We start from the raw sequence: 19,412 nt of genomic DNA, 5'->3' as shown, positions 1-19,412 counted from the left end.
TCAGGAAGTTCTAGATTTTTCACCTCTGGTACAGTTACATAGCAATTAAGGTGAATGTGACCACATATTTTTTATTTAGCAACATCATAGACAGCTAGCTGCAAGTGTAAATATACCTAGAAGTTAAGCTGTTGTAATTTGCGATGTTACATTGCTTTCACAAGGTGTCATAAATGTCACACGATAATAGTTTAGATCAGTATCAGTGTACCTCTTATCTTGTTCCACTACCAGCCAGTCTAATGCCCTTTGTGAACTGCACATTCTCTATAGAACAGATTATACTCATGCTGACCTCAGTTTAGTGTGAGCTGCTGTATTTTAAGGGTACTGGTACTAAATTAAAAAAAAAAGTAAAATATTGATGATCACAAAAAAAAAGAAAACTTAATTTACTTCATAAGTGAGGTGCAGACTGGACTATATAATTTTTTTATCCCTACTGGTTTAAATTTAATTCCTGTGGGATGTATTAACACAAGCCCCTTACATAGGACCACCACTGTCTGGAATGATTGGTGATTGGGAAATAAGTTTGTATGAAGAAGACGTTATAACTTACGTCGAACAACAACGTACCTAAGGCTTACGAGTTACAAAAAATAGGCCAGGGTTCTATTGAATGAGAGTCCAGCGTCACACTGACGTGCAACCTCATTTGAGCGGATGTGTGTGCCTGCAGGGACAGCAGCGACGGTGAGGTGAGCGAGTCGGAAGAGTCGAGTGGGGCGGAGCCCTCGGTGGAGACGGAGGAGGCCTCAGAGTTGACCGTGAGCTGCAGCAACACGGTGGTGGGGCGGGAGGAGCGCGCAGTCTTCCTCAAGAAGCACAGTGAGTACCAGGACAAATAAGAGAAATAAAAATAGGCACAGAATACTGGGAAAAGTCATGCAGATCACAAATATTTTTTGAAATTTTTCTTGTGATACTAAAAATGGAAATGGGATTTATTGCTTTCGCAGATGTCTAGACTTTCTAAAACTGCTAAAATGGGAAAATGTGAAAAAATTGGTAGTCATGCATTTTATGATAAACATAATGCCTTCGAAAGGCATATATTTATTACCTATTTTCCCCCCAGAAAAACAATTAACATTGAGTGTGTAGCATTGCAGAACCCTGCCCTCCGAATTAAATAATTTTCTTTTAAACTAGGGATGGGATTTTCGAATCTTGGATTCATCGAATATACCGAATCCTATGGATTCGAGGATTCGTAGGATCCGAGGTGGGATTCGAGGTGGGATTCGAGGTGGGTTTTTACGAGTTTTAGGTAGAAATTGAAAATTGTAGTGCTGGACGAAGTTCGAAAATTTCGAACCGAACCCTTACGTTCGGTTTGGATCGAAACCTCTTAAAATATATTCGAAAAACCGAACGTTCGTTTAAAAAAAATTACGTTTTTCTAATTTTCTAACCTCCATTTGAGACCATTCACAAAACAGTACAACAAAATTCCATTACTTGTATAGTCCGACTTTTATCGCATAATCGTCGCCTCAACAGTTTCAAGCGCAGACAAAATATAAAAAAAAATTATTAATCGTCGCATAACTCGCATAGCATATTTTCATATAGGAGCGCTTTGTTTTTTGTTTACTTTAGAGAATTTTGTATGCATTTCTCGTACTACGTAATATAAACTATCGTACAAATGCCAAAGGTATTGTATATTTTACCTTTAACTATAGTGCGTGTACGAGAAGTGTTGTAAAATCACCCAAGATTGCGTACCCCATACGTTAAACTTAAGCGCATGTACGAGAACTCTCGTATTTCGGCAAAACTGACGTGATCAAGTTAACACAAGACAAATGCGGTAGGAAATGATTACGTAAATAACGTATTTTAAATTACTGGGATGTATTTATTTTCTTTGGCCTTTTTGGTTATAAGAACAGTCAGGTACTGATAATATTAATTTAATCTTGTGTATTAAAAGTACTGGTCCAGTAAATTTTACAGTACGCTACTAAGTTGACTAGCGTAGTCGCGGCAGCCATCATTATTTCTCGTGTTTTCTTTTTTCAGACGCAAATTTCTATAACCACACTTCTTACGTTACGTTTACAATATTATTGTTCTTGAGGTGATTTGCGATGAGCAGGCTTACGTCGTTTAAGTTTTCCAAATGGAGAAAAGATAATGACGACCCAGATGACCCAGAACCACCCCAAAAAATGTCTAAAGTTTCGTCTGATGAGCAGCATTCTTCCAAGAAAACAGCAACTGAAGTCAGCGGGTTTTGTAATGTAGATAGGTAACTTAATTCACATTCGACTTTTTTTAATGTCCTATTAAAAAGTTTTACTTATTAAAAATGTTAGGTTATGTCTGCCACAAAAATATGTTATGTGGCCTGAATGTTCGTCATCTTTATAATATTATATTTTTTAAATGAAGGTTAGTGTACACTGAAAAAGGAAGATAGTCTTTTTGAAATTTAGATGGAACTTCTTCATGAATTAAAAGTATATATATGTAAAGAAAATCAGAAATCTTTCCTTCATTATTTATTGCATAAACTTTACTTATAAAACGATTTGCAATGTTTTAATAAAGCTAAGCTATATAATGTTTTAATTTTACATATGGCTGGAGAACCTTTCTTTCTCACCATTCAGTTAAAGATCAAAATGCTGGTGGTCAGTTTGTTTTAATTCAAAACAATTATTTCTGTATGAGGTTCAGCTCGGTTCGAAATTTTTTTGCTATGGTTCGATTCAATTCAGTTCAGTTCGATTCGAAACCAGAGAACTGAGGTTCGTCCAGATCTAGAAAATTGTATACCTAAACTGTATTATAAAGGTAACGGAAATAGCACAAACATAAGATAAACTACGCTGCATTTTGTCAATTAGCATAACTACTCAATCATTTCCAACCTTCAATAATATAACATTGCAGAAAAAAATGTAACTTTTTTTTAAATGGTGTCTGTTATACAAACGTATTTTATTGAAAACATAGGAAGGATTAATTTAACAGAGAATTAGACAGATGCAAACTTACGTGTGTGGTTTTTGAGGTTATTTGTCTCTATTTTATATCAGGTGTATACACTATGCACTTATTTTATAATTTTATAAATACACATGTGATTTTTTTTAATACATAGGTCTATGTAATTTTTTAAAATAAATGTGTGATTTTTTTTAATAATATGTGAAGTTTAGTGTGGGCCTGGGATTCGAGATTCGATGACATACACTGAGGATTCGAACAAGGATTCGGATTCGACCAAAATGTGGATTCGTCCCATCCCTATTTTAAACTTCTTTTCTGTATAGGTCAATGTTTTTAGAGTGGTGTGTATGTTATGAGACAATATAATCAGACGCTATGGCTATTAATATATGTTATTTTTGCTTGCTATGTGTTTTAAGAAGGTATTTTGTATTTGAACAGACGTTTTTAATCATTACTATTTTTATGAAATTATTCACAAATGAGCCGTTGTAGTAGATTTTTACCTGTTTAGGCCTACTTTTCAGATTATTTCTAAATGATTTTAATGTTGTAAAGTAATTTGCATTATGATTGCTGTTCTTAAATTTTATTAACGTATTGTAATATAATTATAAATCACGGTACTGTGTCTGGGCTGGTGTGATGGTTAGAAAGAGAGGCATGAGGGGTCTGTAAGTGGAAGTGAGAAAGAAACAGTGCTTCCCCGCCAACCGAGATAAAGACGGTAATTCCCCCCCTGCATGGGAACCGAGTAATAACTGCTCTCTCACGGTGTGGGAGAGAGAACGAGAATGGGAGTCCCCGATTTCGAGGTGAAATTGAAAAGAGACTGATCAGGGGAAGCCCAGAGTTCTGTGTGTAAAAGATTTTTTCATGTGTTGTAACTTGCTCTGTAATTGGCTGATATCTGTAAGAGTGAATGAAGCGTGCGTGTGATTGGTCGGTGAGGTCATGTGACGTCTACTCCCTGCGTGGAGGAGACGAGTTCATGATTTCACCAGTCGTCTGTCGATCGCTGCCACAGTAGGTCACGTTCGGTGGCTTCTCACTGAATGATAATTTAATGTACTAATAGATAATTTCACGTTGGTGGTCGGAGCCAGGCCGAATAGTAAGTCAACCTAATTTGTTTTTTTTTTTTTTTTTTTTTGGACAATGAATTAGAAATTACGGCCACCTTCGTCGGCATTTTGGCTCGGGGCGGAATTCGTTTTCGCTGGGTGCGGCCCTTTTCGAGGTCGCCCCATTTTTTTTGTACTTGCAGTAAAACATTACTGAAGGACTTCATCTACGATATAAATTTTCGGTAATTTCTCGTCATGCGAGCTACCAGCAGTTTTTCGACGGGCAGATATATGTGTGAAAAGAGTGAATGAACAATTGTAAGTGTTTGGATTCGTCGGGGCATTCTGTTTGGAAAAAAATAAAAAAAAACATCAAAATTTGCAATCGGCGTTGAACTGTTTATTTTGTAAGTAACGAACCGTTACAATTGGCGCCCGGCCGCGCGGCTTGAATTTGGACACGACCCTGAGATCAAGACGAACATTTCGGCAGCAGAGAAGAAAATATAAACATTCGTGAAACAGTTGGTGACTACGATAACCTCAAAGGACAACAAATTATACGACAAATATTGAACAATTCAGAAGAAAACGGCGACGTGTTTCCAGAACTTTCGGCGTAGCTGAGCGGCGAATGCGGCAAGAGACGGCGCGCTGTTTCAGCGAGTGAAGTGTTCCAGAGAACCGGCGAAAAGCGGTACTTCGCGGGACAGAGCGACCCAAGGCGTCGTGGGACTTCAGGCCTGTCTCATCGCGGGACTTCGAGATCGTCGCATCGCGAGACAACGTGGGATGAGTCGCCGATAATAGCAAGTGGAAAATTTAAGGGAAACTATGTTATTTATATTGGTTTTGAGAATTTATCTTGTAATTGTGTAACGTTGTGTAATTTGTGTATGTCAATATGGATAACACTAGTACCAACAGTAGCGAATCAGATTTTATAGGTTTTCAGGAAAATGTAGATGATTCTGAGCAGTCAAATCCAAATTTTGAGACAAGTTTAATTGAACAGGATTTTTCATGTCAACAGGAAATAATTGAAAACATGGAACATCCTGCCGAAAGTAGTCAACAGAAAACAAATCAAACTGTTCATAGCCCAGTTGAGGTTATGGGGGGGTCAGACCAAATTCTGCAACTACTATTATCAATACAACAGAAAACCGAACAAAACAGTCAGGAAATAAAACAGGAAATGAAACAGGGGCAGCAGGAAATGACAAATAAAATTTAACAGGTACAACAGGGACAGCAGGAATTAAAACAGGAAATTTCACAGGTGAAAGATGAAATTCTCAACCAAGTACGGCAGGAGTTAGTGAATACAGAGTCCAAACTTCAGAAAGTACAAACGGAAGTAAACGAAAAAATTTACAATTGTACACAAAGGGTCGAGAAATGTGAGTTGGTAATTGATAACTTACAGACTGGCCTAGAAATCTGTAATGGGGAGGTGGGCAGTATAAAGGAAAGTGTAGGAATAATTAAACATAATATACAAGAACATGGAGAGAAAATATCGGCATTACAGGAAAATATCAGTCAGGTTCAAATTAGCATGGATAGGGACCACAATGAGCTTATTGAAGTACATGGTAAAGCAAATGCGAATGCCCGGGGTATTCTATTAAATGAAAGAGAAATTGAGGATATCAAAAGCAAATTTGAGGTTAACGTTGAAAAGGTTTTGATGGAAAATAGAAGGATTGGTAACCAATTTAAAAAGTTTCGAGACGAGGTTGGGCAGGAGTGTTTGAAAAAAGTAGAAGAAAAATTGGGGAAAATACGGGGAAATTCTAGTGGAGGAATTAGGAGTACAGTGCTTACTGTGGACGAAGTTAACATTTTTGAGAAAAGCGTACCAAATTTCTATGGGGATGACAGAGGGGCAACCCCAATACAATTCATCACAAAGTGTGAAAAGGTTTTTGGATATTTAAAGGGTTCAGATGAACAGCAAGTAGAATTGTTTGTATCAAAATTGGCAGGTGATGCATTGCAATGGGGAATGCAAAATTAAAGTGAGTGGAACGATTTTGCAGAGGCAAGGCAAGCCTTTCTGGAAAAATATTGGGGAATTTATGTGCAGGATGATTTTTTGCAATATTTATTTTCAGGGAAACACCGAGGAAGGGATGGTCCCATGGCTAATTATGTTCGTAAATTACACAGTCAGGCGAAATACCTCAGTAATCCTATAGCGGATGAGCGGTTCATTTCCCATGTGGTACATCATTTCAACCGACAGGTACAAAATTGCATCCTAGGATTGAGAGCCAAAAGTGTTGAGGAGGTAGTGACGCTGCTCGAAACTCTCGATTGACGAGATGAGAGAGAAGAGGGGCTCCGTGGCAGGGACCCAGAGTACCAGGGCAGGCCGCAGGGACCACACAGGGAGAGGGCCCACCAACCAGGTTACCAGCAACAACCTCCTCGCCCAGAACAAGGTAATGAAAGGGTACCCAGGTGGAGGCGAGAACAACAGCAAGAAGGGAGGGCACCAGAAGGGCAGCGACAACCACCACAACAGGAACGACGAGATAATAGAAATTTAAACCAATAGAGTGGGAGGATCGAGCCTCAGACCCCCCACAAGCAAATGCAAGAGGGGCAGTATCACAATGCCAGGTTTTACAAAATTGTAATAATAAAATTACCTCACATGATAGAGATGACTTGTTACATGATGTTGAAGAATTAGGTAACCAAATTGTTCAAGGAAAAACGGGTACATGTCCTTATGTTTTGGGGGAAATTATTGATGTAAAAACACCAGTAAAAATGTTGATTGACACTGGCAGTGAAGTAACTGCAATATCTGAAGAATTTTTTGACTCATTAGGAAATAAAATCACTAAATCTTTAGCCGTGTTACCAGTATCTAATGTCACTATAGTAGGGGCTACCGGGGTTAGAAACAAAAATGTGAAAAAGCAGGTCCTGTTAGAAGTAAAATTAGGTGATATTAGCATGTGGATTGTATTCCTTGTCATAAAAGGGCTAAGTGTTAAAATAATTTTGGGAGCTGATTGGCTGCAAGGAAATGAAACTGTTATTGATTATTCACAACAGTGTATATGTTTGATGGGGACTAAAATTGCTTTTGATGTAGATGGGAAAACACAGTCATTTCAGTTACAAATGTTAAAGGGAGAAGTGGGTGCAAATGAACTAGAATTGGAATGTAATTTTTTAGAAAAGGCATATATTACAGCAGCTGAGGTTGAACAAATTTTTCTTCAAGGGGGTACAAATCAGCAAAAGGCAGAATTAAGGCAGATTTTACAGAAACAACATAAAGCATTTGCTAATTTCCCAGGTTTAAATAATAAATACAGATGTGAACTAAAAGTAAGAGATCATAAACCTTTTGTGCAGAGACAATACCCAGTCGCTTACAATTTGAGACCAGCAGTAGAAAATGAGATTCAAAACATGATTAGTATGGATATTATTGAAAGGCGTAGCTCGGAATATTCAAATCCCATGGTAGTGGTAAAAAAGAAAAATGGAGGGGTTAGGTTATGTTTAGATGCTCGAAAATTAAACCAAATAATAATACCAGATAGGGAATCACCAGCACCTATGGAAGAATTGTTACAAAAGTTTGAGGGTTGTAAGTACTTTTCAAAAATTGATTTAGTTGCATCATATTGGCAGATACCATTAGTTGAAGATTCTAGAGCTAGTACAGCATTTTTATATCAAGGGAAAACATATTGTTTCAAAAGACTGCCATTTGGTTTAAATGTTTCTGTGAGTCATTTTATTCGAGGATTGGAAGAAGTTTTAGGGCCAGAAGTACTGGAATTAGTAACAATTTATGTGGACGATATCCTAATTGCTACAAAAACTTTTGAAGAATACAGCCAGGTAATACAATTAGTCCTTGAAAAACTACAGGAAGGGGGCATGACAGCCAACTTGCAGAAATCTGAATTCTTGAAAGATGAAATTACTTTTTTAGGAAATGTTGTAAATGCTCAAGGAATTCATATTGACCCTGAGAAGCTGGATTCAGTAAGGAACTACCCTACACCAGAAAACCGCAAGCAATTAGAGAGACTCGTAGGTTTTTTCAATTTTTTTCGTAAATACATTCCAGGTTTCAGTCAGATTTGTGGGCCATTAAGAAAACTACTCCAGAAAGGTCAGTGCTGGGAGTGTGGTGAAGCTCAGGATCAGGCATTAGAAAGGCTTAAACAGGAATTGGAAAGGCAGATTTTATTATATCATCCTAAACTAGATGACAAATTTTACATTTCATGTGATGCATCTAATGAAGCAGTAGGTGCCATGCTTTTTCAGATAAATCAGGAGGGGGAACAGATTCCAATTTGTTTTGCCAGCAGAGCTTTAAATGCAGCTGAAGTAAATTACACGACCACAGAAAAGGAACTCCTTAGTATAGTATTTGCTGTTTCAAAATTTCGCACATATATTTATGGAAGGGAAACCACAGTGTTTACAGATCATAAGGCCTTATGCCACATGAGCTCTTGTAAACTTTTACATGGGCGTATTACCAGATGGATCCTAGCCTTGCAGGAGTATAATTTGAACATTCAACATATACCAGGCAAAGAACAAGTAGTTGCAGATGCCTTATCCAGAATAGTAACAGATTCACAATCAGCAAGAGTAAAAGAGTTTCAAATTCGCAATTTAAGTAAACAGATAAAAGAAATGGAGGAGGGTATAGAGGAATTTTCTAAGAAATTGGCTGAAGAGGTAAACAAGAATTCCCGGTTAAGTAAGGTAATACAAGAATTAGAATCTTCAGATTGTAGAAATGTAATCAAGGAAAAATTTGTAATCAAAGATGGTCATTTGTTTCAAAATGTAAGTAGTGATATTCCTAAGTGGGTACTCTGTGTTCCGAATAATTTGAGAAATGAAATATGTGCTCTAATGCATAATGAATGTGGTCATTTTGGTGTAACAAAAACTGTTAAATATATTCAAGAGTTTTGTATTTTTAGGGATATGTATAGGACAGTGTCTAAGTGTATCAAATCATGTTTGTTATGTGCACAAACTAAGGTAATGAATCAAAAATGTCAAGGTTTGATGGGTAATATTCTGGCAAGCAAGCCATTAGAGGTGGTGTGTGTTGATTTGTTTGGACCTTTACCTAAAGGAAGAGGTGGTGTTAAATATATTTTGGTTGTAGTGGATGTTTTTTCTAAGTATGTAAAATTGTATCCTATTAAAAGGGCTACCGCTCAAGTGGTTACTGAGAAGGTAATGGACATGTATGTAAAAGAGGTAGGCGTTCCAGAAAAAATAATTTCTGATAATGGGCCACAATTTCGAAGTGAGCAGTGGAAAACATTGTCTAGTATTTTGGGTATTGAGTTAGGATACACTGCGGTATACCATCCAGCTGCTAACCCAGCAGAGAGGGTGATGAGGGAATTGGGACGGTTATTTAGAGTATATTGTAACGAAAACCATGGCCATTGGGCAATTGTGGTAAGTCAAGTGGAAAAACTGATAAATAATTGTTGGCATGAGAGTACAGGGTACACACCTGTTGAATTGATGTTACAGGTTTTGCCTACCACAAGATTGCAAAAGGCAATTAATTTTCCTAAAAATGAGGAAATGCAGTTAAAAGACAAGTTAGAAAATGCTAGGGAAAAACTCATGTACAAAGCTAGTGTAAGAAAAAAGAAATTTGATAAAAATGTTAAGCAAATTAGTTTTAAGGAGGGTGATGAAGTTTTGATTGCTTCACATAAGTTGTCTTCGCTGATTGATAATAAGATTCATAAGTTTTTCAAATTATATGATGGACCATATCAAGTTGAGGCCATTGTAGGCCATAATGTGTACAGAGTGAATCAGACGAATTGGCATGTGTCATTGCTAAGACCATGGAATATAAAGTAAAATGTTGTGTAGAGAATAAATAATGCTGAAATGTTTGTATGTAAAGGTGTAAATTAAGAAATATGTTTTAATACAATTTGAAATTTTACTGTAATATCTGTACCATTTGGTTATCGCTACCATTGTAAAGTGGTACTTGTATTGTGGTGTGAAGTAGGTTAGCCGAGCTGACTAGCAGCTAAAAGGGTTTTAGTTGGGCGCCCCTTACCTTTCGGCTAGCTCGGGAGCTAGGAATGATAGGGAAGTGGGATCTCTCGGTCTGTTTGGACCTACATGTCGTTCTATAGGTTCGGCAACACAAATTCCTCCGCCTGGAATGACAGATGGAAGCCCTGCTGAGGTTTCGGGGCATGTTTCTCTGCCGGTAAAGCTGTGGGTTCCCTGCAGAGATTTCTAGACGTGTTAGTGAGGTTTATGACACAGCCCTGCTGAGATTTCTGGGCATGTTCTGTCATGTGGGAGAAGATGGTACGGCTCCGCTAAGAGTTCCAAAAATATTACTGGAGAGAGTAGTCTTTCCGCTGAGATTTCCAAGCCCGTTCTCTTCATAGAATAAAAGAGTCTGGTGATCTTGGTTCTGTGGAGTATTTTACCCCTAAACCATACCGTATAGTAAAACCCTGGGCACAGGATGGCCAAATGAAATGGAGGTTCGGTTGCGTCTTTTTGAAGACGGGTCAACAACCTGCCGTATGAGGGAGATAGTGGATTCACTGTTGAGAGGGGAAGGAAGTTTAAAAATGTATTTGTCATTCTATTCGTCGTATTGTTTCTTCATATATATATATTATTCATGAGACCTTCAAAAATTATTCTATTAGTAAAATCTTCGTAATAATCATAATAATAAAATTAAAGGCATCAGCAGCAGAAAGATCGAATCAAAAGCTTGGTCAGCAGTCTGAGTTAGCAATGTTGTTAAAGTTTATTGGTGCAAGTATGAGGAGTGGAGGATTTGATTGATTCGTGGATGAAAGTAGTGGTTTCCTGGTAAGAGAGGAGTTATCCATCGTCGTGCAATTGTCGTCTTGAGAAGGCGATTGTTGTTGTTCATCGTCATTGGAATTCTATGTGCCAGCTATTGTCGAGGTGCTCCACTGCTGAAATGTTATTTGTCGTCGTTGAGAAGTTTTATCATCGTTAAGGTAGTCATGGAGACGTAATTCCTGAAATTTTTGTAATTTTTTGGAGTTTATTGCAGCTAGTGTCGAGGTGCTCCACAGCTGAAGTAGGTTGTCGTCGAGATTGTTTTTATCGTCGAGTTTGTATTTTGTCGCCGAGATTATTTTCAGGTGGTCAGAGGGACGTAATGCCTGCAGTTCTTGTTCCAGCTAGTGCAGCTGAGATAGTTGTGTCTTCGAGGTATTGGGAGTTGTTGCAGTTTGTGTAGAGGTGTCCACAGCTGTTCCAACCAGAGTTGAGATGTGATAGGAAGATTCTTCGTAAACCAGGGAACACTGCTTGAAATTTGTGAAGAAATTAATTTTTAAACTACTTGTATTTTGTATTAATAAAACTAAGAGAATATTAGGGATGAAGATTGTTGACTGTATCAAAACTGAAATATCATTTTTAAATTTAACAGAAAATTTGTATTAATCTTTGTAATTTCTAAAAATAATTGTTTTTGAATTTCTTTTATAAACAAGAATGTAATGACAGGATGCATTTATGTCTAAAGATGTTTTGAATGTATTTTGTACAGGTTAATTTTTCACTTTTGTAACTTTTCAATTAAATGTAGTGTTAATTTAATTGAAAAGTTGGGGGGGTTATGTAGCATTGCAGAACCCTGCCCTCCGAATTAAATAATTTTCTTTTAAACTTCTTTTCTGTATAGGTCAATGTTTTTAGAGTGGTGTGTATGTTATGAGACAATATAATCAGACGCTATGGCTATTAATATATGTTATTTTTGCTTGCTATGTGTTTTAAGAAGGTATTTTGTATTTGAACAGACGTTTTTAATCATTACTATTTTTATGAAATTATTCACAAATGAGCCGTTGTAGTAGATTTTTACCTGTTTAGGCCTACTTTTCAGGTTATTTCTAAATGATTTTAATGTTGTAAAGTAATTTGCATTATGATTGCTGTTCTTAAATTTTATTAACGTATTGTAATATAATTATAAATCACGGTACTGTGTCTGGGCTGGTGTGATGGTTAGAAAGAGAGGCATGAGGGGCCTGTAAGTGGAAGTGAGAAAGAAACAGTGCTTCCCCGCCAACCGAGATAAAGACGGTAATTCCCCCCCTGCATGGGAACCGAGTAATAACTGCTCTCTCACGGTGTGGGAGAGAGAACGAGAATGGGAGTCCCCGATTTCGAGGTGAAATTGAAAAGAGACTGATCAGGGGAAGCCCAGAGTTCTGTGTGTAAAAGATTTTTTCATGTGTTGTAACTTGCTCTGTAATTGGCTGATATCTGTAAGAGTGAATGAAGCGTGCGTGTGATTGGTCGGTGAGGTCATGTGACGTCTACTCCCTGCGTGGAGGAGACGAGTTCATGATTTCACCAGTCGTCTGTCGATCGCTGCCACAGTAGGTCGCGTTCGGTGGCTTCTCACTGAATGATAATTTAATGTACTAATAGATAATTTCACGTTGGTGGTCGGAGCCAGGCCGAATAGTAAGTCAACCAATTCGTTTTATTTTTTTTTTTTTGGACAATGAATTAGAAATTGCGGCCACCTTCGTCGGCATTTTGGCTCGGGGCGGAATTCGTTTTCGCTGGGTGCGGCCCTTTTCGAGGTCGCCCCATTTTTTTTGTACTTGCAGTAAAACATTACTGAAGGACTTCATCTACGATATAAATTTTCGGTAATTTCACGTCATGCGAGCTACCAGCAGTTTTTCGACGGGCAGATATATGTGTGAAAAGAGTGAATGAACAATTGTAAGTGTTTGGATTCGTCGGGGCATTCTGTTTGGAAAAAAATTAAAAAAAACATCAAAATTTGCTTTCGGCGTTGAACTGTTTATTTTGTAAGTAACGAACGGTTACAAGTGGTTCCATCTGGAAGGTCAGAAAAATTTGTCAATTAAAGTTTATAAAACATGGAATTTAAGAATTCTAAGCTTGAAGCAATCCTTATTAAATATTATGGGCATGAGCCTTCGTAGAGGTTTGCTGTACACACTTGTTGGCGTTCCATCATATGAGGCCTACTGTGTTCAGCTGTGCTGTCTTTATTGTGTGTTCTGGCACTGGGTGTATTCTTCTATTATTGTGGTTTAACTCAGTCAATTACAAAATTATACACTTGTTGATTGAATGAATGTGTATATGTTAGAATAAATGTGAATGAATGAATGTGTGATTGTTGGAATGAATGTGTTAACTTCAGGTGATAAGATGAGAATGGAATAATAACGGAATGGATGGGTGGGGCAAAAAGAATACCACAATAATATCTTTCTCTCTTTCAAAAATACCTGGGTTTTATTCTGCAGAGTATTGATCCTGGATTAGTGGGAGGCCAGTAATATGACAACTCCACTGCCGTGACCCTTATACACTTGTGATCAACACGTCAGTGATGAGTGGTAATTCATGGTTGCAGCATGCACACATTATTCGTGAGATGGCTAGACCTGTGATTATTTTCATAATTTGCATCCAACCACCAGCATCGCTCGTTATCAAACAGAGATTTTACACATGTAATAACTCACAGCCTACCATCCTCTTCAGACATGCATAATCATGGGCCTTGCATGTTGCTTCTCTGAAACTGTAAATAATTTTTTCAAAGCAAATGATCTGGACATAGCATAAGTGTTCTTAGGTGTAAAAAAATATTTTTTAGTAAATTAATTTTAATGTTTATCATAGGGAGTCTCAGATTTTTCTGGTTAGTGTTTAAATATTATCTCTCTTTGTGTAGATGTTAGTTGGTCATAGAGGTCTTCTAAGTTGAGAGCCATGCCATGCGTAACCGCAACTCGGTGTACCGCCAGCCGACTCGGTGGACTCTGGCCTGGAGACGGAGCTGCCCGACCGCCTGGCTACCTACATGGTGGCTGACGCGCGAGACCGCCTGGAGGTGACCTTGAACCCCGTCTCTCTGCGGGTGTTGCACGACCTGTTGGAGTCGCTGTCTGCTACACGGCCCGCCGTGCCGTGCCCCGCGCTCGAGTCACTCCTGGTGCTGCACAACCAGATAGGCCCCGGAGCCAAGGTCACGCTCCTCTCCTGCAGCAGCGTGAGTTTCATCATCACAAAACAGTCTCTGTATGGCAGTTTACTTGTTACACCTATAATGTTATGGTTACCACTTAAATCTCGCAGTTGTCCTATGCATGACAAGAAGACTGCGCCCCAGTCCAGAGCTTTGTGCTTAGGGCGATACCGTGCTAGGAAGCACCAGCAAGCTTCGCACTTACCGTCCCGCCTCTCTAACAAAAATTCACCCTGAGTAGGCGGACCCCTTTAGATTTACAGTTTCAAACCAACTCCTTTACTAGTGGTTTGTAGGCCTGTATAGTCTTGGAGACAGCATCGCCCTGCAATGTGAGACCTTACCTTTAACTTTCACTGACCAACAGCTTTTGCATAGTTGATCAAATTAACACTTCCCCCCCCCCTCCCCCTTCACCACACATACACACACTCTAATACATAATGAGAAAGCTAAATCAGCAGATCATTAAATAATTATAATAAAAAAAAATGAAAAACAAAGTTACAAAATCCTCTACAAATGTCTCTCCAAAAATCCATGTAGTACTGTCACATGTCCTGAATATTTACCTGTAGTAAATAATATTGATTGTAAGTTGACTTCGAACGCATTGTACATTTAAACATAACTTGAGTGATCATTCTACATATATGATAGTAGCAATTAAAACTGTATGCTGGAAACTACCTCTAGTGAGGGTCAAAGTGTAGTCTTGTGTAATTTTTTACTTTGTATGGTATGTCCATGTTTCAATATTTTAATGGCATGTTAGTAATATAAATATAGCAGACTGTAGGTAACCAGTGTTGTTGACCTCATTGTACTAATGACTTGGTTTGTTCACATTTTAAAATAAAGCAGTAGCAGGAGCCAGGAGTTATCCTCATATTTTCATTACGACATCACTATGTAAATTTTTCATAGTGTGAGCAGGTGATTGCCCCGACACATCAATTTATTCATGCACATTTATTCCACGGTATGATTTCCAGAGCCAATTTCTATGACAAAGTAACTTGTTTCTTACTATTGTATGCTGTCAATGCATTCATGATTCACTAGCATGGAAGTTACTGAAATTCTCCTGCAGTTGCTTCCTGGAGACAAGGAGAACGTACTGGCTTCAGCGACGTATGAGAAGTGTGACTCCCTCGTGAGCAGTCCTGATTCAGCCACCACAGGGCTTGTCGATGCCAGCCCAACCGAGTCTGACATCGATGTGGAAGGGTAGGTTACCAGGATGCTGCAGATGACCATCAGTTAACTGAGCGCTGCCGAAACAAACCTTTGATAAATAACTGATGCATCAACTTAAAATTTGTTTTGATATATACTAATATGTTGGCAGTGAATAAAGTGTAAAAATATAAGTTCCACATAGCACCTGTAGATATCAAGTTCGGTAATTTCAATGAATTTTTGTTTGGTAAAGTTATTCGTAAAAACAAAACCCATTTATTAAAAGTACGTTTATTTTAAAAAAAGTCGAGTATACAAAAGCATGCCAAACTATTTGTATTAATAAGGAATGCAACAAAAACCTTTCTTCAACTTAAAATAGAAAAACATAATCTGTGACTTGAATAAGAGCCACTTGAATCTGTGAAATGAACTAACGCGTAACTATCGTCGTAATACACACCACGAAAGAGTGCGGGCTATTGAATGTAGTTAACTCTGCATTTGACAGCGTGCATTGCATGAATCGGCAAGATATCAATATTCGGGAAGCAACATAACCAAACATGAATGATGCCAAACTGCGCTGGCTAAATTTTTATAAGCGGTATACTGCGGCGATGCAGACAAACAGATGAAGGTTATAATATAATGTTTAAATCATCTTTAAAAGAAAATTTACTCATCAGACAACTTCGTATTTCCATTAATTAAATACAGTCAACTCTCGATTATCCGCGGTAATGAAGGGGGCCGAGGCCGCGGGTAACCCAAAACGCCGGATAATACACTTTAACCAGTTTTTTTTACCGCTCAATGTAAACAAAAATGATCTGTCCCCACCCCCTTATCGTGCAAATGACCACGGCCGCGACGGAAGGCAATCGGAAGTATGGTAATGTGTTAGAGTGAATAATACTAGTAACTTATGTACTATTATGTGCCAGTATACATACGTACAGTATTAGTATATCATTATATGAAACTGTACGTACTAATTTATGCAATTGTTCAATAAACAAACGAACAAACTGTGTGGAGTAGATACATAATGCACTTTTACATCTCATTACTGTCAAATAAACATTACTTTGACACTCAGTTTACTTACGTTTGGTGCGCACACGGCAATTTTCTGTTGACTTTCCGGCCGTTGGAATAAGAAATGAGGTGCAGTCAATTGCATTTAAGTAAAATGCTTCAGGCGAAAAAAATCTCGGCCTATAAGCCTACATGTTTGTCTTGAGTATGTTTATACATATATTTATGGTCGTATACATATGTCGGTATGTGCATATGAATATGTAATGTAAACAAGAATTGAGGAAAGATAGAATATTAATTTATAGACATTTTAAAGCATTAAAAAACACGCAAAAATACTCACACATCTTAAACACGCAAAAATTCTTTAGGCCTGCAATGTGGTGGGTACGAGACGCACCACCTTACAAACTTGTGCATGAAGACACAAAGTTAAATTGAATAATTCCAGCTGGATGGAACACACAGAAGTTTCTGAGGTTGCGCTGAATCAGATCCCAGGCATACTTAACAAAATTATTATAGATATTTATTTCGTTTAACAAGTTAGATCCTTTATAATGGCAATCACAAAACAAACAGCAAACTTTATGAGAAGCAGGTACATAAAGTGTCATGTAACGCGCAATGCGAACTCCAACTATTTCATTAGTATACAAATATATATGTACACAATTATGCTTGCTAGCTCTGATACTCCAAAAATTATACATTATACTTGAGCGAATTAGTTTCATAGCTAGGTAAGTTACAAGCACACGCATGTGCTGCACAGATAAAATGGGTCATTAAAACAAGTTAATTAATACTGAAAACGTACAGAATGGCCTTTCAAACATTAAACACGACATCGTGGGTCTGTGCATTCACACGTGCCTGGTCGGTTGGGCTTCGGCGTATGAGACGGTGATACAAAAGCAAACATAATTAAACTAGAAAAATTGCGTTAGAACAACGTCTCAAACTTGCAAGATGACAAACAACAGTGATTCTACAGTGAAAGAGGGGGGCCGTTGCACCCTTACAATTTTAACTTGGCACGTTACAAAAAGAAGGCATGATCAGAGAAATTATCAAACAAGGCTAAGCACAACAGGAGAAACGCCAAGCCACAGGAAGGCAATTCCGCATGGCCACATTGAAAGCAAAATATCAAAAAAGTTTATTGTCCGCAAGGGATTGGGTTGTTCCCAACGCAAGACTATGTGAAAGGTTAATCGTTAGCTCTAGAAATGGACGCACCTACAAGAAAACATATTTTACTGGGAACAGAGCCTGTTACGTTACGTTCGCTATGCATGGCTACAACATGCAAAATCAACAAGAATTCAAATACTGACCATGACGGAGCCCAGACGACCAGCACCCGCAGGCAGGGCAGGCGACAGCGAAGCGACAGACCCGAGGCCTAGTGCCTCGCACCCTTATATATAAAACATAGATGGCGCTTCAGTCGCGGCACTGCGAACGCAGGTGGGAGAGTGCCGACGTCACACAACTTGGGGGAGGGGATGTCCGGGGGGAGGGAAGTGGGAGGGGGAGGGAAATCGGTGCACACGACCTCAAGAAGACTGCGCAGCCTCTTCAGGCCTACACAAATACAATTGGCAAATATGTAAACATAAATGCATGTACATAGGTGTAGTAGGGGTACATTCTACTGTACAGCTGTTATGTACGCTAAACAATACGGGCTACTTTGATTAAAAAAAAAAATCTGTAATAGACTTGTTTTTGCGATGTGCTTTCTTTTCTTCTAATTGCGCTAAGAATTTTTCTTAAGGTAAGTTTGTCTGACAATAGTGTATCATCTTCCTGCTCTAAATAATCCAGCAAATTATCAGCCCATTCCAGAGCTGCTGAGTGTAATACTCTTCTGTGGAATCAGGTCACCATCACTATCGTCAGGAGCACTGTCATCTGTTTCTCCCGTGTGACCTTGGGTGCGTCGCACTATCGCTGTGTCGCTCAACATCACATAACCTGGCAGAGTACAGTCCACTTCAAACCATTCGGTGATGCAATCACTGTTAACATTCTCACACCCTTCCATGCGACGTAAAGAAGCCGCTAACTTCTCTGCGGAAAATTCATCATCCTCAAACCCTGTGAAATCTTCAATTTCAATGTGAGGGAAAATTTTCTTCCAAGATTTAGTGATGGTTGTACACTGATTAAATTCCATTCTTTTGAAATTTCATAAATAGCATCCAGTACAGATAACTTCTTCCAGAATGTCTTGAGATCAGCACCCTTGTTGATGTGTCACCTAAGAAGACTGCCCCTGTACAGTTTCTTCATTGTTGCAATAACCCCTTGATCCATGGGTTGAATGAGAGACGACATCACATTAGGTGGCATATATTTAACGAATATTTGCCCATCGTCTGATTTCAAAACTTCTGCACTAGGATGTGATGGCGCATTGTCTAGTAGCAACACAGCTTTGAGTGGTAGGCCTTTTGATTGTAAGTGCTCCTGCACTTGTGGCACAAAACTGGGATCAAACCAAGTTTTAAAAATTTGTCTCTCCATCCATGCTCCCTTTTGATTAAAATATGAGACAGGCAAATTTGTTTTCTCAGTCCTTTTGAAAGAACATGGTTTTTTTGCCTTGCCTATTACACAGAGTTTTACTTTGTGAGCGCCGGTAGCATTTGCGCAACACATGGCCGTCAATCGTTCTTTGCTGAACTTGTGGCCCGGTGCACTACGCTCTGCTTCAAAAGCTAGTGTCCTGGAAGGAAGGCATTTCCACTACAAACCCGTCTCTTCTGCATTATAAATTTGTTCAGGCTGTAAATTTTCCGTTTCAATAAATTCTTCAAATTCTTTACAAAAATCTCTTGCTTCTGATGTATCAGCACTTAACTTCTCACCCTGAATCGCAATTTCTCGTATGCCGTGGCGCTGTTTAAACCTGGTTAACCAACCCGAAGAAGCATTTAATTCTTCCTCCATCCCAATATCTTCAAAAAACTTCTTTGCTTGTTCTGCACAAATTACACCGGACGCTTGAGTACCTTCAGCTCTTTTCTGACTCAACCATTCAAACATAGCTTTACCCAGTT

General features: G+C 38.5%; 1 protein-coding gene across 1 annotated transcript in view; it reads left to right on the top strand.

Moving 5' to 3' along the window:
- The window catches only part of LOC134539961 (intermembrane lipid transfer protein VPS13A-like), a 392,760-nt gene that overhangs the window by 269,494 nt on the left and 103,854 nt on the right, over positions 1 to 19,412 (top strand). The window contains exons 37-39 of the mRNA XM_063382355.1: positions 683 to 831; positions 13,895 to 14,139; positions 15,209 to 15,345. Of these exons, the coding sequence (XP_063238425.1) occupies positions 683 to 831; positions 13,895 to 14,139; positions 15,209 to 15,345 (531 nt within the window). The remainder of the gene's footprint in view (positions 1 to 682; positions 832 to 13,894; positions 14,140 to 15,208; positions 15,346 to 19,412) is intronic.

This window comes from Bacillus rossius, chromosome 1 (assembly GCF_032445375.1).
Source record: "Bacillus rossius redtenbacheri isolate Brsri chromosome 1, Brsri_v3, whole genome shotgun sequence".
NCBI lineage: Eukaryota > Metazoa > Arthropoda > Insecta > Phasmatodea > Bacillidae > Bacillus > Bacillus rossius.
This window is presented reverse-complemented; position numbering and strand designations above follow the sequence as displayed.